This window comes from Pieris brassicae, chromosome 1 (genome assembly GCF_905147105.1).
Source record: "Pieris brassicae chromosome 1, ilPieBrab1.1, whole genome shotgun sequence".
Taxonomy (NCBI): Eukaryota; Metazoa; Arthropoda; class Insecta; order Lepidoptera; family Pieridae; genus Pieris; species Pieris brassicae.
Window position 1 is genome coordinate 13,409,306 of NC_059665.1, and position 26,631 is coordinate 13,435,936.

The window sequence follows — 26,631 nt, forward strand, 5'->3', positions numbered from 1 at the left end:
ATTTCACACATCTTAGACAAAACACAATAATTAAAAGCACTCTTAGTTATAATATATATACTCTGATAACATATCCTTAACGCCTTAATCATATCAATTGTAGCAAAACTCATCAGCAATATGAATTTTAAATTAATGGATAAAATGTATTTGGTTAATTACACTTACGGTGACACTGAATTCCTAGAATTCGATATCCGACTGTCCAAACCTGAAACAAAAGAAACAATAATTAATTACTCGATATAAATGGGCATTGTACATTTAATAACACTTTTAGACTTAAGATACAACATGATATAAGTTATAACTCCATTTTTTACCGCTTCACCTGGTATTATAACTCGAGTGGTATAAGGATTCCTGAATAAACAATCATTGTTTCGTATTGAAAGCAATAGACAGGCCCTGTTATCAATGAAATCTCACAGAACCTAACCATAAAACTTCACAGCGCAAAAAAAACAAGTGTCATTAGTATATTTAGCTAACACGCACAGTTAAAACGAATTCCAAATTCAAATAAACAGTAGGACATATTCGATTTCGGGCGACAACCTCACGACTTTCAACGGCGAGGCTTTCAAACGAAGGTGCCGAAGCGTTTTTAATAACAGATGAATAGGTCATAAGGTAATCAAAGGTTAAAAGGGAAATTCTTAGAGCTGAGAAACATATTTAATTGTGATTTAACACATAAGGTATCTTTTTTTTAGTATCTATACTGAAACATCATAATTCGCCATAAAACCAGAGATGGAATACATAATAAAACAAAAAGGTACAAACATTTACGAAAGGAAAAAGTCATTAAAAATTATTAAATACGTAATACCTAATTCGGCTATGCTCTGCGATGGTGTGAAATGGACAGTATGTACGTGAGTGTGTATGTGGGGCGTGCTTATGATGCAGGTTTAGGATCACTATGGATATTCTTAATACCTATCTTAATATCCTATTAAGCATATTCCACGATAGCTTATATACAATATAATTAATTGATAACTAAAAAATATTAAAGTAAGATGTCGAGGAATATGTACTTACAACATTATGATCTTAGGGAACATTTCCAAATTTTAAGCAGACCAAAGAACCAAAAACAAGTTAACCTTGTTAACCCTACAGGTTTTATAGAAAAATAACCCAAAAATTACTTATAACAGACGCATAACTATGACTCATACGTTATTCAGTTATAAATTGATTAAATTCAAATATGCGATGTATAAAACATTCCCAAATCACATTAACTCCACATCAAAGTCTACAAATTCCATTACGGTTTGGGTCTGAAAATCTAGACCGAAGTAAGTCGCTGATAGACAGGTCGAAAGAGGTCGTCCACCTTAAGACAACTAAGCCATTGTAATTAGTAAGTTCTATTTACTATTTTAATTCCCAAATTTCTTCGCAAATGCACCAATACAAATAACATATTTTATATGAAAAATGTCCGTTTTTTTACGGATAAAGCTTAAAATTTATTGTTTTATTTAAATTTTGTATCGACCTCGAAGGGCCTTCTCAATACATACAAAAATTTCACCCGATCACAATAAATCCTGTTCCCATGAATTTTTATCATTCGCCTACCAAGCTGTCCCGTGACGCCCCACCATTACCGCCACTAATGCAAATCATCCCGTTTTTGCGAACCACACGCGACGTCTCCACGTGAGAACGTTTGTTCTGGTTTTATAACCAAAATAATATAGTTAAAAGAAATATTTTTTATTAACTTTTAGTTTAATTTTTTTTTTATTTGAATTCCTATTAAAAATAAATTAATGGCACTACAACCTTTTTAGCTCTTGGCCTCATATTTCTGTATCTGTTTCATGATCTTTTGTAAATCGAATAGGCAAGGTGATCAGCCTTCTGTGCCTGACGCACGCTTTCAACTTTTTTTGGGTGTAAGGCAAGCCGGTTTCCTCACGATATTTCCTTCACCGTACGAGCTAATGTTAAATGCCCACATAGAAAGAAAATCCATTGGTGCACAGCCGGGGCTCGAACCTACGACCTCAGGGATGAGAGACGCACGATGAAGCCACTAAGCCAACACTGCTCTATTTCAATTCCTATTACTTATTTATAATTTATTATATGCATACGAATCCAACATATCGAAATCAATAAATATTACTTTCAACCATAAGCTTCAGCAAAAATTAAGCATTAACATACATTTATTGTTATGTAAGAGATATTGGATGATTGCCGTGGAAAATTTTAACAATTATAAAAAGGTTGCCATTTGTTTACGCGTACATGATGTCGTCATTATTAACGACTTATTACGTGACCTAAAGACAAGCTTCACAGTCGTATAAACATATAGGAGACTTGGCCATTACTCTCGTATGTCCAAAACTCATTGGACTTTAAGGGGGAGTAGCAAGTTGATAAAATAAATATAGCGTTTGAATACAGTGGTAACCGACTTCAAAAATGGTGGATATCAGTTTAACCCACTTCTTTATAATTCTTTCTTTAATGTTTACTTTAATTGGGGTTGTCTGGAAGAGATCGCTTAGTGGCGATAAGGCCGCTGAACCTTGTTTTTAGTTTTAGTTTTTTTTTTAATAAAGATATTCTGAGTCTAAATAACTTAATAAAAAGAACAATGTTCAATGTATGGTGGAATAACGTCAGCTAGCATTGAAGCCCATCACAAAACAAAAGTTCTTTACAAATTAATTGTAAAGAAATTTCACAACAAAGTTATAAAGTTGAACAATAAACGATTGACGTGTACGGTTGCGCAACCAATTCCTTCTAAATATTAAAGTATTCCTAAAATTCTTTAAAATAAACCGACTCTTATATTAACGAAGCTTATTACGTGTAGTTTATCAGAGAAACTCATCGAATCGTCGAACCATTTCTCAGATTTTAGTGTTTGAAAGGAAGCAATTGCATTTAAAAGCTTTACCATAAAACACATTTTTTCCTATAATAAAATGCATATGAAATTTGATAAGGTGATTTGATTTATGTGAAGTAGTAGAATTATAGTATTGAAAATAACTAACTACACTAAGGTTTAAAAATCAAAAAAATGTTCATAATCACAAGGAGGCATATAAAAGTATTTAACATTATTTAAATTGTTTCTTCTCTTACATCTTTTACCATATTATAGGTAGGTATTGCATAAATAAAATTTTCCTAACTTTATTATTTAACTATAAATATATCACATCTGTTTAATATATATCAATCTATAGGTATGTTATTAATAGAAACTGTCAAACCACAGACAATCGTAAGAATTCAAATGCTTTTTCTGCCGCAGATAACGCAAATATGCAACCAAATTCATGCTAATTAATAGGATTTATGACACAACAACACAATACGACCATAAATAACGCGTATCGATAAAGTCTTTTCGCTAGCGGACCAGTCTCCTGGACCCTGTTCAGTCCATGGCATGAGTGCCCATGGACATTGCCAGAAGGCTCGCAAGTGCGTTGCCTTCTAAGTATTGGTACGGTTTCTCGAAGTCGAATTGTTCATCGTTTATAAGTTATTTAAAAATAATCATTATGCCTACTGGAATAACTGTTGATGTCATATTAGAGAATTGGCAGTGATAAATGTTTTGCTTTTTGTTTTGAATTTATGAATCATCTTTTTACGTCTTGTTTATTATATTTAAATATTTCACAGAGAAATCCAAGATTTTATAATTACATAAAAAATTGTATACTTATCTACCGATAACACAGACCAAACATTATATTTACTTTAAGTGATTCTAAATATTCTTAAGCTTTCATTTTTCAAGCCAACACACACGACACAATTCATAAACTATGTTCCGATATTAAATATAGCTTGTAATTAGTTCATCACATACCGTACACATAATCCTGCCCCAATAATACATCTCCGCACTCTATCAGCTGCTGTAACAACGTCAAACGATTCTGATAGCCAAACTCTGACGTCAGCAAACCCAACATTTTCACTCACAATACTCCAAACTTGTACACAGATTGTAGGTGAGATCACCGCGTACGTCACTTATCGACACAATATTCACAAATTCTGGCGCGAAACGGCGACAGATGCGCCGGCGCTTTCAAGACAAGACTGCCTTTGACAGGTGGTGACAAAGAACCCTACTTCCCCTCTATTAATCGACTTCCCGTTTGTCGATTCGTCTTCCGACCAGTCGGGCGACCGGTCTATAATTAGACGCGATTTCCACTTACATCTGTTTTTTACATAAATAAAATTTGAATCTCACGTGTAATAAATTTGAAAATATTGCATTCACGATTTAGTAGTTGGTTTATGCTATAAAATAAAAATGTAAACTTTAGCTTCGACGAGTAACAATATTCAAAACACGATCCCATATTCAATTTCATGTGAATAAGTTTTCATTAATATATTTCAATCAATAGCGCAATGGGAATGCAGTCTGGGAGGGTGCCGGCACTCCGTACTCAGGCATTGTTGCATCAAAACGAGGGGGTCGAATCGGCCCTTCATTATCCACACATCAACATGTTTGCGATTCATCGATTTTCGAGACGCCCGCACTTTGCACGTACGCTAGTCGGCTGATGAAACCAGAGTAAAATATAAACAATACGTTTAAAGATAATTGAAATATTTGTTAGATGCAAATGAATTTAAGAAAAAAAATCGTAATACGAAAATCCACATGGGATTAGTACAGTCGCGTAGTCGTTTGAGAAGACAAGGTCCGCGTCGCGTCTGAACAACGCGCGCGAGTGTACTGACCGCACGCGCCATTCGGCGTTCGGACATGTTGCTTTGAAGTACTATTTAGACATACATTTGAATAATAGGGATATGGCGAATAATTAACGATTCACAAACGAAGACATTACTTGTTGGAAACGCATTTCGTAAATATTTTTTTACGAAATACAAGCAGTTATGAACGTAAACCAGACTAATTAGTACAAATCCCTCACGTAGACGAATTACACGCGCCGAATATTCGCAAACATTTTTTCTAAGTTCCTGAGTGTTCAATGCTACTACGTCTTAATACTGCAATTACCAACTCGTTACATACATCTATCAACGGCGTGACGAGTTAAGATATTCATATTTCTTATCAAAAGTTTAATTTAAATATTTTTATAACGAAGCTCAACATTTTGCCAAGCCATTAGAACTAGTGTAATACAACAAAGTCTTAACAATTTATATAAAAAATCAGTTAGTAAAAATTAAATATAAAACTCTTTATTTCTACTATCACTACAAGCCCTATCAAACATATTCAAAGTTTAAATTAACGAGATTCAACATCGTATCATAATTGTAATTGCATCGTAATTTACTTAATGAAAACATTAAACGTGGATATCGAAGATAGAGTTATAAAATTAAATCAACTCTAACAAAATCACTTTCAGACACTTAAAGTTCTACTAATACATTTTCTTACATGTTTGTCGTATTTTAGTACTAAATTAGTTTTGTATAATCTCTAGTATGCCAAGCTGCCTCCACAGACAGACCACCTGCTCGACACCTGTCCACACCATGTGAACCATGAGACGTATGCTACTCGCTTATGTGAATGATTAATGATATAGATTGGGATGACTTCGATCTTGAATAACTTAAACGGCACTATAGCCATAGCCGCTCGCGACAGTTATTTGTTTTAAGTGAAATAAAAATGTTTCTCAGATGAAACGAACTGAAGATTAACACAGACGATTTAACCCAATATACATATTCTTAATTTAAAAAATGTTCAGTTATATAAAATGATAGTATTATCAATATTAATTAACATGATAAATCTTCGGTAGGTTGTTTTTAAAAATCCTATATAATATTCCAAAACCAGATTCATACATCCACTTTATTATCATCGTGAATGTAAACAGACACGCCGAAATCACTACCCCGAAATTAATATCATCCCGCCAAATTAAGCAGGCGCGCGTTAGCTCAAGCTCAGTACTTAGAACAGTGTACATTTAACTTATTCGGGTTGCGTGTAACCCGTCTCTTGACATAACTTGTTAGCGAGCAACCACAGGACAACATTGTTATAAAATTTTACTTAAATTTCGCCATTATAACACAAGCGTTAGGGACGACAATAGATTGATAAAATTATTGTTTAATTTACGTATTTTGTGTTTCTTTCCATCGTCTGTCGGCGGTCCCCTTTTAATAGCTGCAATACGAACGCGTAGAAATGTTTATTGTTTATTAGTTGAACTGTCCATTTAGTGGATAATAGATTTAGCTGTATTACAACCTGGCGCCCCTCATCCGGTACATTGTATGGCACAGCACAAGGTTAATACATATTTCTGGGTCATAAATAAAGTAATAAATGGAACACGCAGTCATTTGTGAACTCTATTTGCAATAAAATCTATGCAAAATTTTACGACGTTCTGCGGTAACATACCGCAAGATATTTGAACTTATTACAACATTTCTAAAAAACAATCAAACATGATATATATTGATAAAAGAATACACCAATTGTTACCAAATATCATTATAAAATTTCACCAAGAAAGCCAGTGAAGCGAAAGCCGTTTAAACTTTAAACTGTAGTAAATCATTCAACAACGAAAAAATCCTCCCAAAATGGCGACACACTCGAGAGAAAAATTAGTTTCCCGGCTTTGAACTGAAAATGTGACGAGACTTCGGTTTTCAGTCACCCCCATTCCACTGTCCATTCGAAAAGGACTTTTGCGTTGCATTTTAAATCTAAATCGTACCTTAAAACGGTTAAAATAAAGTACAATCTTCTCAACAATCACGGCTGACGAAGTTGCTTTTCAAATGTAAGATCTAAGCTTTTGTAATATAGCAGTTATTAGGAAAATATTGCGTTGTTATAACTTGCTTTGATCGTGAGATCGGCGAAGGGCGCTGTCCTTGCGGAGTCAAATCATTTTCAATATTGAAGCTTTAGAGAGGTTAAACAAAGCGAGGAGACGCCGCTTTCCATCTGGGCAATCTCTCAATTGCACTCCTATTATGGATCTAGGTACTCCTAAGTCCTAAAGATGCTGATCGGGACCATTTTAATACATTACTTTAAGATCAATATCCTTTGTGATCCTAACATTAGGAAGATTTAATAGTGTGTTACATAATGAATTACTAAGTTACGATGTCATTTTAAAACGTATTATAAGTCTCACTTAGGTAGTGTTTGTCGCGTATTTTAGGTTGATAAATAAGGTAGTAAATACCACCTAATTGGTTCACGCTCTTCATAAAATTAATAAATAAATTTACAAAGGCTTCAAATATCTCTCATATAGACCTGTCTAGTAATGTCTCATATAGAACTCGTGGCTTCAATTAAGAAAACAATACACAGTCCATTGAATGACAGACGATAATTACGTATTCGTCACACTCTGTAAACGTGAAATTCCAAGTATATTTGTTTTCATTAAGAATTAACGTCAGATTTACGGCAGCGGTCGCTATGAAACTAGGACATTGGGGTGGGTAGATGGGAGAAAATCTCGCGGTATAAAATATCAAATGGCCCTCATTGACATTCAAGAGACGGCGCGGACCGGTCGTGTCTCACCCCACATGAACATCATTTAGATATTTATTGTCCTGTTTATTGAACAATTTTCAAATGCAATAAGTTTAGGGAATAAGAGAATTTTATTTTATGGCTCTATTCAACATTAAGAAAACACTTTTTAAACGGATTGAAGCTATGTATTATTATTATAAACAGATAATTATGTACATAAACTTAAATTTTAATTTTTTTCCGACGTTTCGTGTGCTTTACAGCGTGCGTAGTCACGGTGACACGGTGTGACGGTCTATTCAACATTCCTTATTATCAATCTAAATTTATCTCTATGTAAATCACACAGAGGATAAATTTATACATTAAATCAATGTGCTGATTATGATTATCTATTATTCTGATAAAAATTAAAAACTTGATTAGTTTTACATAAAAGACAGACAAACTAAACATATATTGTACAATGTTAACGTAATATATACAATGCCCTACATAGCGAAACAATGAAGCCTAAAGAAAATTCAAGCTATCTCCTAGTCAACATTAAAAAAGATTACAATAAAGAAACGATGCCTGCCATTTCTCAATGGATTTATGAAACAGCCATGCGTTTTCATATATGCTGAGCCGACCCATTTCTTTCTAAGGTAGCGAACTTTCATACGCTTGGAGCGGGCTATTTTTCATTGAAAGATTAAATCTTTATATATATATTTTTTGTAGTTTTTATTGGTCTAATGTATAGTGTATAACAGACACTTGCATATTTTTGCTAATAGTTGTACTATTCTAATCTACTGTGTAATCAATCTAAAAGTTATGCGTCCTAAGAGTGCAGAAATATTAATGTACCTAACATGAACTCACATACCGAACCAGTAAAGGCCTCCTATAACATCTGTATTTTTTTTTCATCAGAAAACTAAAGGCGAACCAACTATGTATAAAAGGTATGCAACCTTCAGTAGAGTTGAGCTATACACTTTTCCATTAAAACAACTGGCTAGCGTCTTATACATTCCAGGGCATGTTTTATCTAAAAACCAATTGGCCATCGTCTTAAACATTCTAGGGCATGTTTTATTGAAAAAGCAATTGACAATCGTCTCATACCGCCCATTCCGTTCCGTCGGTATATCGCCTCAGCTCGGCTCTACGGCTCAATCGTTCCTAGTGACCGTGGCCTCACCCTTACGCCATTAGAATGCCTCTCGCGACCGTCGGTTCCGTACAACAGCCCCAATCAGTTCGTTACTCGATACGTGGCGTACGCTCGTTACATTACCACCCAAGTGTCTGACAAATCCGGTTACGAGTACACGTGGAAAGTATGCCGTCCCAATTATTGAAGATGCTTCTAATAATTTTAATAAAACAAATAACGTATTTTAAAACATATATACACGTTTATTAGGATAATTCTTTTTTATGAACTTGAGACATATTCCACAGGACTACAAGACGACGACGAAAAATCCAGGTACGTTGAAGCTTGTACGGTTTATTGAACTTAGTTCTAAGACTTTGTTTACTAATTCACATATTTAAGATGATTTCCTTTTCGCTTCTTTCTGAGCTGGAACGAAAACTTTTACATAAATTACTCTCCCATCAAATTAGCGTTTTATTCCTTACCTGGAATGTATATAGCCTCCATATTTATCACCGTGACATTGGCTAAACTCTGAAATATACCCCAGGATAAACTCCGCCCCACACCCCTTTGTCCTAAGATCTGCGAACTGAGCAGTTGTCGGGCCACCGCTCGCCTTAATTTAATTGACGTTGATTTAACTCGTAAACGAACGAATTTGTGAATACTTTAGTTAAAAAGAGCGAAAACTTCGATCATTATTTAAATCTCTTTTGAATTTGAACTTTAATTTGAAACTTCATAAAATCAAGATACGGAAAAGTTTTGAGGATTTGATTCCATCTAAAATGTGTCGAACAAACGGATATTATAAAAATCACTACGACGTACACATACTTTTCGAGTAGTGTTCGCCGACTCTTATATCTCGGGTCTTAGGTTCGAATGGACTCGCTTGTCCAGGGAAGGAAACCGGCATGCCTTAGACCCAAAAAGTCGACCGTCTATGTCAAGCACAAAAGGCCGATCTAGGTTTGCCTATTGGAAATGATCACGGAGTAGATACATAAATCTGAAGTCCAGACCTAAAATATTGTAGCATAATTAATCATAACTTTAAATTAATAAAAATAGATTTTTCACACACCTAAATGTTCGTTAATTAATCATAAGATTATATCTCTATACATCGCCATAACTTTTATTATTTTATGAACATAACTAAATCACCATCGCTGATAGTATTTACATAGTTAATCCTCAATTAAGTCGAGCTCTATATTTGGTAATTACGCGAGTTCAGTTAGCCGAGATATTAATCGGCGTGCTAACAGTCAGGCAGTGACTAGTTGAGTACTATCGGTAGTAAATACATACAACGCTAGCGTACAACGTAGTATGGGGAGGTCGGTGGTCTGGGGGGTCACCCTCCAACCCGGTAGCCATCTTAACGGATGAATTGGGATATTATAACTGACGTTTAATAATTGGACTGTGACGTGGACTTTAGACGGCATATTAATTTATGTTCTGTAAGTTGTTTTATAGCTTTCAGGAGGTTTAAACATGAGTAGATACAATATTTTTTAAATAATTAAATTATTGCGATTTTATTACATTTAAATGCGTGATGTTGAAACGATATAATGTCGTCAACACAGAATTCATCTCTAAAAAGAATGCTTGACAAATTAAGAAAACACTTTTTAAACGGATTAAAGCTATGTATTATTATTAAAAACTTATAATTATTTACATAATTTTAAATTATGTATAAGTCACCGTGACCTCGCACAATTATAATTATTTATATTACTATTATAATTATTTCCACATTAAAATAGCTTCAATCCGTTTAAAAGTGTTTTCTTAATATGTAAAAGCTATGTTAACAAAAGACAATACTATGCTTGACAAATTTATTTTACCATAAATAATGACTATTTCATAACTACCTTGCGTTTGTTTTGTATATAATATATTATTTATGTCAAAACAAAGAATTAAGTACATGTCACAATTGTTATATATAAATACCGAGTATCCATAAACAATCAACAATAATGCGGAGCCCATTACACAGTTTCCACATCAGGCAGTAGATGGCGTTGGGCGATAAATTTGCCATACTGAGAAACGATTTGGATTACGTATTGAAACCTTATAGTGGGCAAACTTAGAAAATTTGTGTGGATATAGATGAGCCCTTATTCGTAATTTTAAAATACTCATACTGAAAGGTATGTTATGTATTTTGTTCAGTGTATATTACTGTCACTCCAAGATAGTCAGTGATGCTGGTGGCAGCAACTTAAAGCCGAGTTGGGCCCACTTTTGATTAAAGTGATTGTGTTTGTATTTATTTTATATATGTGTGTGTGTACTGGAATCAAATGGTTCTTGCAAATTATTTATTAATTAATAAGTATAATACATATTTCTTTGGATCTAAATTTATCGAAATGTTCAAGAACGCGCCTTGGTAATGTAGAAGATAGGAAACTCATTCCAGTATATCATTCATATCATATAAGGAAGGATATAGCGCTGGTGCAAACATTCGCAAGTTATATATAAAAATGTCGACTATATCTGTGAGGTACAGCCACAGATCACAGAGCAAATATCTGAGGCCTATACTTTAATAAATATGTCAGGTAATGCTCAAATTATCAGGAAATGTTATGATCGAGTATATGACCGTTGATTTGTATTGTTATTGAGATTCCTTCTATTACTTTTAGGAATCATAACTTATTTTGTTTCGATTTTTGAAGTGAAACTTCTTTAGAATCGTTGTGATTTCAAACCGGATGCAACGAAAAAACGACAGGTAAAAGACACAAATACAAAAATGTGTAGGATGAAGCCAGGGGAAAGAATGAGACAGAAATATACATACAATTTGTATATTTACAGTTAGGCGCCATTTTTTTCTTACCCTTACCACGGTTGATTGGAAGAGATTCGAAGCCATTAATAACAAAAATATATAATAACGATAACAATGATATTAATAATTCTATTACAATCAATAAAATCCTGTAATAATCTTTGTAGTAATAAGGTAAAATGAAATAATTGCATTATTTGTATTCATGTCTATGATAATAAAAGCATTTTATAAACTTTATCTAATTTAATATTATTTAACCAATAATTTTTCGAAAATCAAGGTCATAAAGAAGTTTCACTTCTTACGTGTGTACACTAGTATACGCACACATTTTTTTTTGTTATTATTAAATAGTATTATAGTTTGGAATGATTACTTAACAAATAATAGTACGAAGACAAGTATCAATGGAATTGAAGCGCCACTAAATTATAAAAAGTAGTATAAAATGCATTCAGCGCAGCAGAGCAGTCTTGCCCTAGTGGCTTCAACGTGAGATTCTGATCCCTGAGATCGGAAGTTATATCCCCGGCTGTGCACCAATGTGCACAAATAATCAATTTAACATTCGCTCTGTTGTACGGATACTTGAAATAATCTTTAAAAAATTAAATGATTTATTTAGAAATTCGTAATTAAGAAGCAGAGATGTAACCGTAATGGACACTGACAATCGAGTAACCTTGCTCTATAGATATAAAAGATAATCAAGAGGTGAGCCAGTAACCACATCTCTTACATGCTAAGGGTATAACATGTCGAAAGGGGAAGGAGAACATCATGAGGAAACCGGCCTTATACCCAAAAAGTCGATGGCGTATCAGGCACGGGAGGCTGATAACCTACTTACCTATTAGATTGACGAATGATCATGAAACAGATACAGAAATCTGAGGCCCAGACCTAAGAACGTTGTAGCACCACTGATTTATTAAAAAAAATGCATTCACAATTAACTAATGCATTATAATAATCGTTTGTATATAATACCTTGTCCTTCTAGTACTTTTGATATTCTTCAGAAAGAATTTAAATGGAAATTATTGAAAAGATGAAATCCAATAGAATAGGTTAACCAAAGCACCAATTGTTCAGATTTCCGATTCTCGGTTAACCGAAATATCTTCACTTGACTGAATTTCGGACGACCCTCGCATTGTTAGTATTCTAGGCTTTGGAGATCAATAGGATTATGATATATGTTCGTAATATAAGCGTAAAATAATAATACAAAAGTAATAATATTGTTAGAACAAGAGGTTAAAGCAGTATTTTCCAGTCTATAAGTTTTGTGAATACTTTAGTTAAAAGTAGTTCATTACTTTATAAAATCAATGTATGATTGAACTGAACAAACCCAAGAGGCTCACCAGATGTTAAGTGATAGCGCCGACAATGGATACTCTCAATGCCATACGGGCTCGCGAGTGCGTTACCGGCCTTTTTAAGATTTGGTACGCAATTTTCTTGAAGGACCTTAATGCGAATTGGTTCAGAAATACTTCGGTGGGCACCTGGTTTCACATAGTGGTGGTGCGCAGCAAAATCTGCCTTAAAACCGCTCAGTTGTGAAACGACGGTCGTTGAGATGATACGGTTGGAATTTCGTATTTTGCCTCCACGCGGTAAATGAGAGGGGAATAGGACTGGTCGTCGATGATTCGAATCATTCTTCGTTGAATACGGTCAGGTGGAAGGAGCTGGGAGCTCCCGCCCAGAGGTGAGAACAGAACTTCATGTGGGGCCGAATTTGCGCTTTATAGAGTTGTAAGCGGTGGCCCGGAGTGAATTACCGTCTTGCTGAGGAAGATTTTTTGAGGCTAATTTAGCCTTTCCATTCCAAATGAACACGAAACTAAACGTCCTATCATTCATGCTATATTATAGTAGCTACAAGAAAAAGTTCTGGCACACATAGACCGAAGTCACTCTATCAACACGCAGTTGGTATAGCAGAGTTCATGGAAAAACATTGGGATAATAATATTTTATCTATACTAATATTATAAAGCGCAAACATGCGTGTTTTTGTATGTATTATTTCTAAAATATAAAAGAAGTACATTTTTAAAACCGGAAAAGTGCTACTAAACTATAATGTTTTTTGTACTTAAAATAACCTATAATTAGTTTTAGAGTTAATTTAACAGTGGGGAGTGACAACAGTTGAAAACGATTTAGTTCAGCCCTCACACGTGTCCTGTTATCATAGTGCTAGAATTAGTTGTCTATTAATAGAGACAGGACGGAAGTGCTCACTCAACATCCGGTGTCATGACGACGTTAAACAAAACTGTAACACTCGGGGATTATCGCTATCTAGATATATAGATTATGGACCGTACTAACAATACATACATTCGCAGAGAAAATATTACACCAAGAGACATATATAAAAGTGTGCGCGACATACGCAAACATTTAACGATGAAAATTTATTGACAATTATTAATATTAAAATGATTTTTTATGCTAATTTTAAAATACTTGTTATAAATCTGACAAGTAATTGTTTGAAAGAATACTTCTTCGCTCAAGTGGGCAGTAAATACGCGTTTAATATATTGTCATAATCAGTATATATCACAAAAAACGGGTGTACATGGGCTGCGATGACTGCCCTTATTGGGCGTCTCATAAGCTTGTTTGTCATTATAAAAACATTGTCAAAATTAACCATGACAGAGAGAAAGTAGAGTTACATTTTCGGTCAAAAAACAGTTGATCCAATAAATAAATTCAGCCAAAATAGCACAATTTCCAACTACATTTTTATTGGTATCGCGTATCTGCTAAATATTACAATACATTTATGGGCCAAAAACTACAACATACCATAATGAGATCACTATCCTTCAGATTGTTGGGCTATCGCAGCAAAATTACTTACAACGTATAACCCCTTTAATTTAGCAGAATTAACTCGATTAGGTTACCCGGAAGGTTGAGCATGTATGCTTAAAAATTACCTAGATTTTTTAGTTACTTCAAATATACAAATAGGAACATTTATATATAAATAATAAGATACTAATGAATGTTTATAATTATAATACCACGAGCATACAAGGTTACCGTTTAAGAAGCACTAATAAATTAATGTACGTGCAAACTAAAACGGGGCCAAGAACACTATTGAATTCAGGATGTTTCCTATTTTGTAACCCGCATTTTATATTTTAGACATAAAAACTGTCAAAAACAAAAGAAACGTAACAAATTATATTAATAAGAAACAATGTGTTATAACCATTTACTTGCGAGAAAATCTAAAAAACCAAGTGAAACAAAAATTTATTTGGCATGGCTTAGTGCCTTTATTACTAAACAAAACATGATAATAAACACTTTATTCTAAATCTAAGACAAAATTGCGTCCACGTTATGGAGACGGTTTGCGTACGTTCACGAGGACCAAAGCAAACGGAATAAAAGTACGCAATCCACTTAAACTTCACAAATCCCGACGAGACGTCGCTTCAATACGATTTGCCAACTATTCGCAATCACTGCAATCTACGTTTTGCTTTCATAGTCAAAAACTGTTTTCACAAGAGTGTAGTTTAAATAACAGTTTATTATTAATTCAAATTATTTTCAAATATAACAATATTATAAAGACACAACACTAAGTCTTAAATATTATTTAATTCTGAATAAAGTTCGTTTCGTTATAAATCAAGTACTTGCACAACACAAAATATTCTTCTTAATACTTAAAATACGCACGAAACAGATACGGAAATCTGAGACCCAACCTAAAGGGATGATTTTTTTATTGAGGTTTTATAACTAACAAACTTTTATCATTCACGTAAAACACAGGAGTTATCCGAATATAAAATCCCGAATTTCCAAACATACTCATTTACTTTCGGTAAACAATAAAAACGCAAGCTCACTGTTGGTTATTGAATCCAGTCGCAATTAGCAAATTAACTCTGTAATTAGGCCACATTAGGCATTTGCGTTTCGGTCGCAAATGGGTAACTCCGAAATGAAATGACAAGCTTTTGTGGTCTCATACCTCAAAACGAGATTGAAGGCTCCAAAGACTGAAGAAAAGGTAATCTGACAATATATAAACGAACGTTAACTGATCGACTTCAAGGTTTGAATGTTTTTAATGAATTTTGTTTAAGATATTTTTAAATAATAATTAATGGTCGCTTATTATCGGTGTCGTGAATTTTCCAACAACATCACCTTTATCACATGGCGTGTTTTATATACGTTATGACCAAAAGTCTATCTTTATATATTTTAGATATGACTTTCTAGACGAATTGTAAACCTCCTTATTTGCGTTACTCCCATCGGTTAAAAAGACTGATGGAAAAGAAAGTTTTTCAATAAAAACTACAGAAGAACTAAAGATCTTAGGGGACCATTTCACTAACATATTTCAGTAAATTTACATAAAATCCTAATAAATTATAAACCAAAACCTTCCCAAAGAATCACATTTTCTTTGTTAAAAACCGTATAGAAATACGATCAATAGTTTTTGAGTTTATCGTGTTCCTACAGACCGATTGCCGGGAAACTTCATTTTAACATAAGGATCCGTGCTAGTTGTGTAAAAGCAATAAATAATTTTTCTAATCACTTTTAACATTTCCTTTTGTTTTACTGAACGTTATTTTCCAGTAATTTTATGTTTATCGCCTCTTGATATTATAATTATGGGAAATATTGATCAATATAATGTTTCGAATAAAACGATACTGCAAATTTCTTATCATTATAAGTCATGAAATATGCTCTCAGTGTAGCTGTTATAATATTTACGCTAAAAATATTCTATAATCACAAACATTAAAAAACAGTTTAAATTAAAACAATACACGTTCTATAACGTTTTATAAGAACCACAACACGAAATTGAATAACGTTAGTGTAGTCGAAGTAACAAAACGAATGCAACTCCATTTCAACAAACAAAAAGTAGCTAACATAAGTTTCTTGAAAGAGAATTTTAAATATATAAATCGAAGGATTTTGATCTAGACTGGACTGATACGATGATGTGATTCTATTTATTCTCTCGAACACATGTTTAAATGAGGACTATGAGTAGGAGATGCTTATCTCTGAGGTCGTAGGTTCGATTCCCGGCTCTGCGCCAATGGACTCTCTATCTCTGTACGCATTTAACGACCGGCTCGCCGGTTTGCCTTAGACCCAAAAAGTCAACGGCGTATGTCAGGCACAGGAGCCATATTGCCGGACTTGTCTATTAGATTAATCATGAAACATATACTGATATCTGAGGCCCGGACCTAAAAAGGTTGTAGCGCCGCTGATGATTTTTTTATGATCATTTAATGACACGCATCAGTCTTCCACCTTAATTTACTGTAACGATCACAAATTCACCTTTATTCATACAGTTTTAGTATGAATTAGAGACAGCCTAAGTAAAACTGATACTTCAATTAATTATGAAACGCAATAAAATAGAAGCCAATACAGAAGAACAAATGTCATGTTTTTAAATAATCATTCATCAATCGAATTATTCGATTAATCGCTGAATCGTATGAAACCGATACATAATATGCGGTCTTTACAACATGAAGTGAATTTATTGGCTTTATCGGCTCGCCATTTATAAATTGATGAAGCTACATTATAGGTATACATTCTTCATAGCGTATGTATTATATATATAGTCCTTACACTAGGGACTAGGTTAGATCAATTTTGTCACCAACCATTTCTGTCAGTCTAAAGTTTAACCTATTTATTTCTTGACACCGCGGGCATTGTGAGAAAATTGAAAAAACAAAACCATTCAAAATAGTGAACTCGTCTTAACTGCTAAATAAAAAAATAGGACAGAAGAACTGAGTGTTTTCGCCTTAATAGAGACTGGTCCCCGAGCCTCTATGTGAAAGCAAAAGCTTTCTACAGTATTTACCAATAAATGTGAATCCTAACAAGGTCGTAACTAATATAACAATTACAGAACCTAGTTTATGTTTGTTTTGTGATTTCAATCCTGCGTATGCACACGCATAAAATCAGTTGATATATTAGTGCGCGCCACTTTCTAGACTGGTTTTCTAATACGTATATACTATTTACACGCACTGCTAGTTTGAAAAAAAAATGGCACTTCGAAACTATATTACGAGTATTTTATACAAACATTTGTGATTATAATATATAGATATAGTTCATTGTCTTTCCATAACTTTTTAATAATTAATATTAGTTTTCCTGTTGACTTTCTTTGTGAAAATCATAACATAAATTAAATTCTAAATTACTGTAAAGATAACAAAACGTCAGAAGATTTTTTTATAGATCAAACGGCCAGCACGCTCACCTGATGTTAATTGACACAGCCGCCCACGGACACTCAATGCCAGAGGGCTCGAGAGTGTGTTGACGGCCTTTGAAGAAATTACTTAGGTACGGTCTTTTCTCGAAAATCCCTAAGTCGAATTAGTTCGGAAATAATTTAGTGAGCAGCTGGTTCCGCATAGTGGTGGTGAGCAGCAGAAATTGCTTTAAGAATCGCTCAGTTGTGGAAAGACGGACTTCGAGGTGTTACGGGTAGGATTTCGTATTCTGCCTCAACGTCCGATGATGAAACTCAGATGCAGGTATTAATCCGAACAATAAAACAGTAATAATGTATTACTTTTTAATAGTCGCGTAATTTCAATACATGTATATCAAATACCAATCTCGTGATTAAAATACATATATGTAAAAAGTTTTTGGATTGTCCTCGTTAACAGATAGGGTTCGACGTTTAATGAACAAAGGCCAGATTGACGATCTATTCAAACATTTTCGACGAGTTAAATGGCGAAAAAAGGATAAAACGTATAAAACAATGGAAGTTCGGGAGATGGTTTTCGGGCGCAAACTTGGATAGCGAGAACTGGAAGGATATTTGATAAAACTATTGACGTCACCCCCCCATTATCCTGCTGTGGTTGACATAATTCTGGTATTTGAAGATTCGACTCATGTGGAGTACACATGTCTTGGCCAGTCATTTGCATAGATAAGAAGGCAAAACTTAATATTAGTTAAGTTATATATATTTTAGTTAATAATTAAAAGCGTAAACACAATGTAAACAATCATCATACATTTGAAACGAATATAAGCAGACGACGAATAATATTAAATAAAAAACATTGTATCTCAAAACATAAGAAAAATTACCAGGCGTTTTATCCGTTAGAAATATAATCAATAAAAATATTAGGTCCTTACATATGAAATTGGCGTTTTGTCGTACTGGCCACTTTGACCTCAAATACCTCCTCTTTGGTTAGGAATTTCAAATTCAAATTTGTACAGCTATTTACTCCTGTATTTGTGCTTCGATGACCGTCATTCATTTGTTTTTTTCTGTTTGCGTCACTCATTTTACAAAACGGAAAACTTAAAGTATCGCATTATTTACGAGTACGAGTTCCGCCGTGGCACTAGTGCTGCGGAAACGACTCGAAGGGTGAATGATGTGTATGGCGGTCATGTTACAAAAGAAAACACAGTTCGTTTTTGGTTCCAACGTTTTCGTTCTGGAAATTTCGACCTGCAGAACGAGCCCCGTGGAGGGCTTGAGACCCAAGTTGATAATGAAGTATAGTATAGAAGGCTATTGTGGAAGCGGATCCATCGCAAACCACGTCCGAGTTAGCTGCAGGCTGCGGTGTTAGTGATAAAACTGTTTTAATTCACTTGAAGCAAATTGGGAAGATTAAAAAGCTTGAAAGCCTCACGAATTGACTGAAGCAAACCGGCAAACGCGCGTCGACTGCTGCGTTACATTACTGAACCGGCACAAGAATGAAGGTATTTTAAACCGTATCATTACCTGTGATGAAAAATGGATTCTTTACGATAATCGGAAGCGCTCAGCGCAATGGTTCGATCCTGGCCAGCCAGCCAAATCCTGCCCCAAGCGAAAATTAACCCCAAAAAAGTTACTTGTAAGCGATTGGTGGACTAGTGCTGGTATTGTTCATTGCAGTTTTCTCAAATCTCGCCAGGCTATTACGGCTGAGGTCTATTCTCAGCAATTGCAAACCATGATGGAAAAGCTAGCGGCTTAACAACCTAGGGTGGTCAATCGCTCCACGCCACTGCTACTTCAGGACAACGCTAGACCACACACTGCACAACAGACGGCTACCAAATTAGAAGAGCTTCAATTGGAATGTCTATGACATCCTCCGTACTCCCCGGACCTTGCTCCAACAGAATACCATTTTTTTCGAAATTTGGACAACTTCTTGCAAGGGAAAAAATTTTACTCTGAGCAGCAGGGCAGTCCAAATCGCCTTCACAGATTTTATTGATTTCCGTCCGACTGGTTTTTTTAGTAAAGGGATCAATGAACTACCTATGAGATGGCAAAAGTGCATAGAAAATAATGGTTCATACTTTGATTAATTAAATATATTATATTTAAAAATATTCGACTTTTTGTTCCTTCCATACAAAACGCCAATTTCATATGTAAGGACCTAATATATTATATAAATGAAGTAGTCATCATTGTTAAACAATTTCACCGCCATGTAAGACTCTTTAAAGAAATAAAAGTGCGAATTATACACATCATCAAAAAACCGAAAACTGTAATATTTTCCCATTTAATTATAGAACCAACAGGAACTATATGTAAAATCGAATAGTTATACGAAAACTATACATTTTGTATAGAAATGAAAAGTGGGCGTATTTGAAACGAATGCATACACAAACATCATTATAATAGAAAATGTTTGATCGTTTTTCAAGGCAGTTTCTGCCTCGCAGTACCACAATGTGAAACCAGCTGCCCACTTATGTATTTCCGAACTAATTCGACTTAGGGTTCTTATTGCGTACCATTTCCTAAAAAGTCGGCAACGCATTTGCGAGACTTCTGGCAATGTGAGTGTCCAAGGGCGGCGGTGTCATCAGCCTAGCCTTCAAGAGCCTACCCATTAACCTCGTATTACATTTTAAAAAAAAGTGTAGTTAACGCGACTTTACAAAATGTGTAGTATACTTTGGTTCGAAACTGGAATCATATATTTAGAATTCCTTAAGAGAAACTATTGCTTACAGCAAAATTTACTCATATGTGTACTGGTCGCATCTAGGTATCTATCACGAGTGCAAATAACGACCTACACTGTCACAAAGCGAGATTGGTGACGGCCTATCAATCGAAGAAGAAAACAATGCAAAACGGGAACAATAAATTGCCATATACAGTTTTATATCCTTATTACACTAAAAAAATTGTTACTTAAAAGTAAATTATCTGCTATCATACTTATTAAATATAAATATTTACAAATACTTAAAACCCGTTTAAATTTCAGTCAAATGCAATTAAATCATTTTTAAAACAATATTATTTTAAATATTAGATAAACTCACTCAAAATTTCAATCATATGAACCTAGGTAACCAAGTGCACTTATGTACGTCAACAGAAAAGATGTTAAATTGATTCTAAATTTACATTTACTACCAGCTCGCAAGTCAAGGGCGTAGAGCGGGTCAGAAGGACTGGCAAGAAACTCTCGGCCACTCTATTTAATCACCAAGTTTTAAGTCATACAAATTGTTTGTAAGGCAGAGGAGCCATAAACATTTGAACTTGAGCAAATTAATCCCAATGATCATTTAAATAAAGGTCAAATTTATAAACAGCTTTATTATTTAATTTAAGCTTAACGAGAGTTTTGAATTTATTAAGTGATAATTCTATATTTCGCTTGGGATTTTGTTGTAAAAACGAATACAATTTCCACATAAGGAGTGGTTTATCTTCAGAAGCCTGGTTGGTCGTACGCTTAGATTAGTTCTGTTTCGAGTATTATACTGGAAGTCACCATTTGTTTTATATTATTACATACAAAAATGATCGGAAGTACAATAATAATATAAATATTTGTGTTTCAAATATCAGCTATATAAACAATAATCAACCCTTTTAAAGGTAAAAACGTTATTTCATATCGCTCATTCGAATCGCCAACACCACCTGTCGCCAACAAAAAAAAGCGAGTCACCGCGTGCATTATACTCATAAAACAAACGCGACTGAATGTCCGGCCGCAGACTTATTTTATTAATACTTTTTCTGCATAGGCAATGCGTTTAGCCTGTCCCTGACACACGCGTTTGGGTGTTTACCATCCTCCACAATGTCATTCGAGCAAGAGTTAATGTCGTAGAATAATAATGTCGAACGAGTTGAGGACCAATCAAAACATGAAAACATTAGAACATTCAGTTTTCTTGTAAAAACATTTTTATTTAATAGTGGGGCAAACAAGCCTATGGGACGCCCAAAAACACACCCATTTAAGTGGCTTTTGAGGAAGTATGCTCTTTTTTTTAAATATTCTAGGTTGTATCTCCTAGGACTTCCTTCCACAGTTGGTAATTCGCAAAATTTCATCATAAATAAGATTTGCCGAACAATTTCTGAAAATTTTATCAGTTCCAATGTCATTTGCATCTACAAAAAACAGATAATTCTAAAAATAATATGTATGAGATACTGAGAGTATCAAATTGCACTGAATTTTTGATACCTCATTTTAATCATTGACTATAAGCTAAAAGTAAAACTTACCAGATTTAGCGACAGGTGTTTTGAGATCGTTGTTTGCCAACTGAGGGTTTTCTTGCACCTACAAATAGTATTGTATTATTTAAAAACACTTCAAAGGTTTAAATTTAAACTATATTCAGCAATATCATAGATATATTTTAACTATCTAATTCAAGCATTTCCGAAATAATCACACTTATAGACAACAAACACTGTCGGGATCAATTCGATATAAATATTAGATTAATTATTATGTGTCGATAAAAATATTAGACTATTAATAGAAATTAATCTATTAAAGTAGAAACTGAAATATATGGCCCTTTCTCTTTTTTTTCAGTAACAATATAGATATAGATACGCGATATAGATTTCAGTAAACAATTGTTTTACATTAATATATAATATAGCTGTATTCAAAATCATTCATGATCAAACATCAATTAATAAAACCGTATATGTAACAGAATTAAATGATTAAAACATGTAAAAGTTAAAAAACTTACTGATTAAAAACGATTTACCTTATTCGTGTACGGGTTGAAAATAAATTTATTTTCAGCCTCTTTCCTGGGTGTGGCTGCTATCACCGAGAGGGGGGTGGGTAGGGACTTCATCTCCTACGAGTATACGATTTAATATTAATATTAGACACGAAGTTATTGTTATCCATACATACTAATATTACAATGTTTTGAGACTGATAATTTAGATTATACATTTTTTTATTAAAAGATATACAAATTCTTCCACCATTAAAACGCTACGTTATTCCTGCGTACTTAGTAGGTATATTTCCAAAACAAAAATTAAAGTGCAGCTGTGAGAAGTCAGACCAGGCCGTTAGCATTAAGATTGATACAGCCACGACACCAAGAGCCTTCTAGATAATACTAAAATAATTAATTAATTTTTAACAAGTTTTTTTCCGTTTACCTTTAAAATACTTTCTATAGGCGGTTGACTGCTGCTGTCGATGGCATTCTGCAAACCCATAAAGTAAATAAAGTTAGTTAAACGTGCTGTCAAAAAATATATGTCAACAGTATATAAATGACGTACGTACAAAGTATATAGCACTTCTCCATACTTTACATGATATTGTAAACTATATATTTCGTTGAATTCGTTCTCAACTACAGGAACGATTTCAATAATATTGGTTCATTTCCCGAGGAAGCCAAATAAGCCAGCCTTCGAAAGAAAATTCGGAGCATCGCTAGAGAATGTATGATATGAATAATCAAAACTAGTAACAGGCTTCGCACCGAGTCAGTCGACGTGTCGCTTATCTTTTGTCTTTCAATATAATTAAAATTTTAATGAGAGCACTGTTTATGTCTAGCATTATTATACCATTTCGGCCGAGTTATTAACAGTGGAAGTCTTACGTTTTCACCCCCAACTTAATGAAATCCCTTTTCTTTCAACTTTGTAGAAACGATAATTAAATTTAGTTGACGTATATATGTTAGATGCATAAAGTTCAATAGGTACATGTGTATCTGTATGATGAGATGTCTGTTACGCTATATGCGAATTTAAAAAAGGAATTGCATATACTCGTCAAAACAGCCAGTAGGGGAAAGATAGCTCAAGTACAAATAGCAAGTTAATCAACAAGTCGACCAACTAATCTGTTAATATACTCCAAAACCTAATAGTGTTTGCACACGCCCTATATACTCTAAGTTGAAGTTGTCTCAGTAATAACGCAAACAATATCAGCTGGTAACAGGCAACGTGCCAGCAACTAGTTTATCATCTATGCCTTTTGAATTTGTATAAAAGTATTCCGGCTTTGCATTGACACCACATATACAAACGTGGTTGACCTACTTTGTATCACTTGTATTTTGAATTAAGAGACTTTAAATTCTTTTGAAGTATATTTGTTGTATTCAGAAAATATGGTATGCCATATTTTTCACGCCATATTTTGTGGCGTATTGTTTACGGATAACCACTGTGGAGTAGATATGGACTTGAAAAGGCATAGAACTGGCTTCTTTATCAACCTTGGTTCCATTTTAAGGGAGTGAGAAGGACTGAGGTGTTTTTAGTGGGTGGGGTCTCGCTATCCCTCTGAATAGCAAATGGATTTGAGTGTAGACTGAGCCCAACAGTCACCTCGTCAAGCGGGCCATCCTTGGCGCGGGCCTGCGTAAGTGTATTTTCGCCATTAAAAAAAAAGATTTCTTTATCAAAAGCAGATGCTCTATATTGTTACTCAGCTCTGAGGTAGAGAAGACATTGGACAGGTCAAAACGTTCATTCAAGAAAGAATGTGTCTATCTGTCTCTTTTGATTGAATTTACGTGGATTTAAAAACTCCGATATTTTGTAACATTTAACATATACTACTACCTGCAATATGAAAAACTTTACACCCCGGATTAAATATAAATTTTAAATTATTCATTTTTAACTTCAGCAAAAGCTCCTATACCAACTGTAACCGCAAATATGCATCAAACTTACCTTCAAGTCCATACATATTTTAAAACATTTAGCCGTCAGCTACTTTCACGATAGCTTATGATTCAAACTTTCGTTGGATTTCGACAGATTCATAGTTTGCCTGCATACTTTATATGATAGATAAAAAATCTGGCAGCATCAGAACAGTGTTGGTCTAGTGTCATCAGCGTACGACTCTCATACCTGAGGTCATAGCTTCGATCCCTGGCTGTGCACCAATGGACTTTCTTTCTATATGCGCATTTAACATTCGCTCGAACGGTGAATGATAAACATCGTGAGGAAATGGGCCTGCCTTAGACCCAAAAAGATCCGACGGCGTGTGAAATGGACTCGAAATGAAATCGACTAACCCTGGTCCAGCTTGGTATGTTTACATGCCATCCTATTGATTATATAGCATATAAGATAATCAAGAGGTTAGCCAGTAGCCACATCTCTTACATGCTAATGGTATAAAAGCTCGAACGGGGAAGCAGAACATCACGAGGAAACCGGCCTTAGACCCAAAAAGTCAATGGCGTGTCTGGCACAGGAGGCTGATCTCTTCTTGTCTATGAGTTTCACATATTATCATGAAACAGATACAGAAATCTGAGGCCCAGACTGAAAAAGGCTGTGGCGGTACTGATTTAATTATTTAAGATAAAAAATCTAACACACCTGAGCTGTAAAACCGTTAGGTATCCGCAGAGGAGGCGGCCGGTGTCCCGTCGACCCCGTAGAGCTGAGGCCTTCGCTCTGGATAAAGAAAAAAATCAACTTAGCAGACAAAACATAATTTGTTTACATAAATGCAGTTCATTATTGATTTAAGCAGATGCTTCTTTAGACAGAGCATCAATAATGTAGCTTGGATGATAAAGCAATGGCGCCTTCTGATAGATAGATATTGGTCAAGAGAATCTCTTTTTAAATAAGGGGTAAACAAGTCTACGGTATGCCCAGAAACGGACCGCTGTTTTATATTTTATTTTTCACCCATTCTAGGTGTCGGCCATTAAGGGAGATGTATGCTCTGTAATTCGCATCTCCCAGGGACGACCCCCACCGGTTAAGACGCGATATGATTCGTTATACGTCCGTTTGACCATCATTCATTGTACACTGTCAACCCCTAATCAGATTCGAACTTATTTTGATAGTTATTTAGTCGGCATTTGAACCGGCTTATAAGCCGCCTGCGTTAGCCAGTAGCGTAAGAGGCTGCTTTATCGTCTTTAGGTTACATCTTTTTAAGGTATCTGATATATTTTAGACATACCACAACGATTGATGGTTTAATATACGGCACATACCTACATAACTCGAAATACATATTCATAGTTAAAAATTCACCACATGAGTTTATAAAGCGCGAAGCTAATAATGTTCGCAAACGTTCCTTCGAAACTTTCCCAAGTTTGGCCAGGAGTTAATTTATTCGCTTCGCCGCGTTGCATGCAAAAAGCGACTTTACTTGCTCGGTACAGGGATGCGCTTAATCACTGGTTAATTAGCTAATAATAACCGAGACATAAACTTTCTTAATATAAGCGAATTTTAAACGATGGTTGAGTTGATAGCAATCTTTGAGCACCACAAAAAATGTGGTATACCCTTGGCACCTTGGGGTAGAACACAAGAAATATTTACAGTACTTTTATGTTTTCTGTAGCAGAAAGGTTACTTCAATGAACATGTTTCATTAAGCATAAATATATGAAAGTTATATAATTATCAATTATATGATAATATTTTACCAATAGCGGCTTTAGCGTGCGACTCAACGCTACGGTCATAGGTTCGAACCCTGGGTGTGTACTAATAGACTATGTACGCAATTTAACACTCGCTCGTACGATAAGTTAACAGGCATCACTTATATCCAAAAATAACGTGTATTAGGCATAGGTAGCTGATCACCTGTTTGCATATTAAAAATGATCACGAAACATACAGAAAACTGTGGCTGAGAGAAAGAGTTGTAGTTCCAGCTGTTAGTTTGACGTTGTCAAACGTTGTCAGACTAATTCAATTTTTTGGGA

General features: G+C 34.5%; 1 protein-coding gene across 9 annotated transcripts in view; it reads right to left on the reverse strand.

The window, feature by feature from the left end:
- LOC123716503 (AF4/FMR2 family member 1) overlaps positions 1 to 26,631 on the reverse strand; it is a 198,734-nt gene that overhangs the window by 13,671 nt on the left and 158,432 nt on the right. For all 9 annotated transcript variants that reach the window (XM_045672321.1, XM_045672330.1, XM_045672295.1 and 6 more), the window contains exons 6-10: positions 25,268 to 25,345; positions 23,060 to 23,107; positions 22,648 to 22,743; positions 22,145 to 22,202; positions 169 to 211 (exon numbers count right to left, since the gene is read on the reverse strand). In XM_045672321.1, coding sequence (XP_045528277.1) covers positions 169 to 211; positions 22,145 to 22,202; positions 22,648 to 22,743; positions 23,060 to 23,107; positions 25,268 to 25,345 — 323 coding nt within the window. The remainder of the gene's footprint in view (positions 1 to 168; positions 212 to 22,144; positions 22,203 to 22,647; positions 22,744 to 23,059; positions 23,108 to 25,267; positions 25,346 to 26,631) is intronic.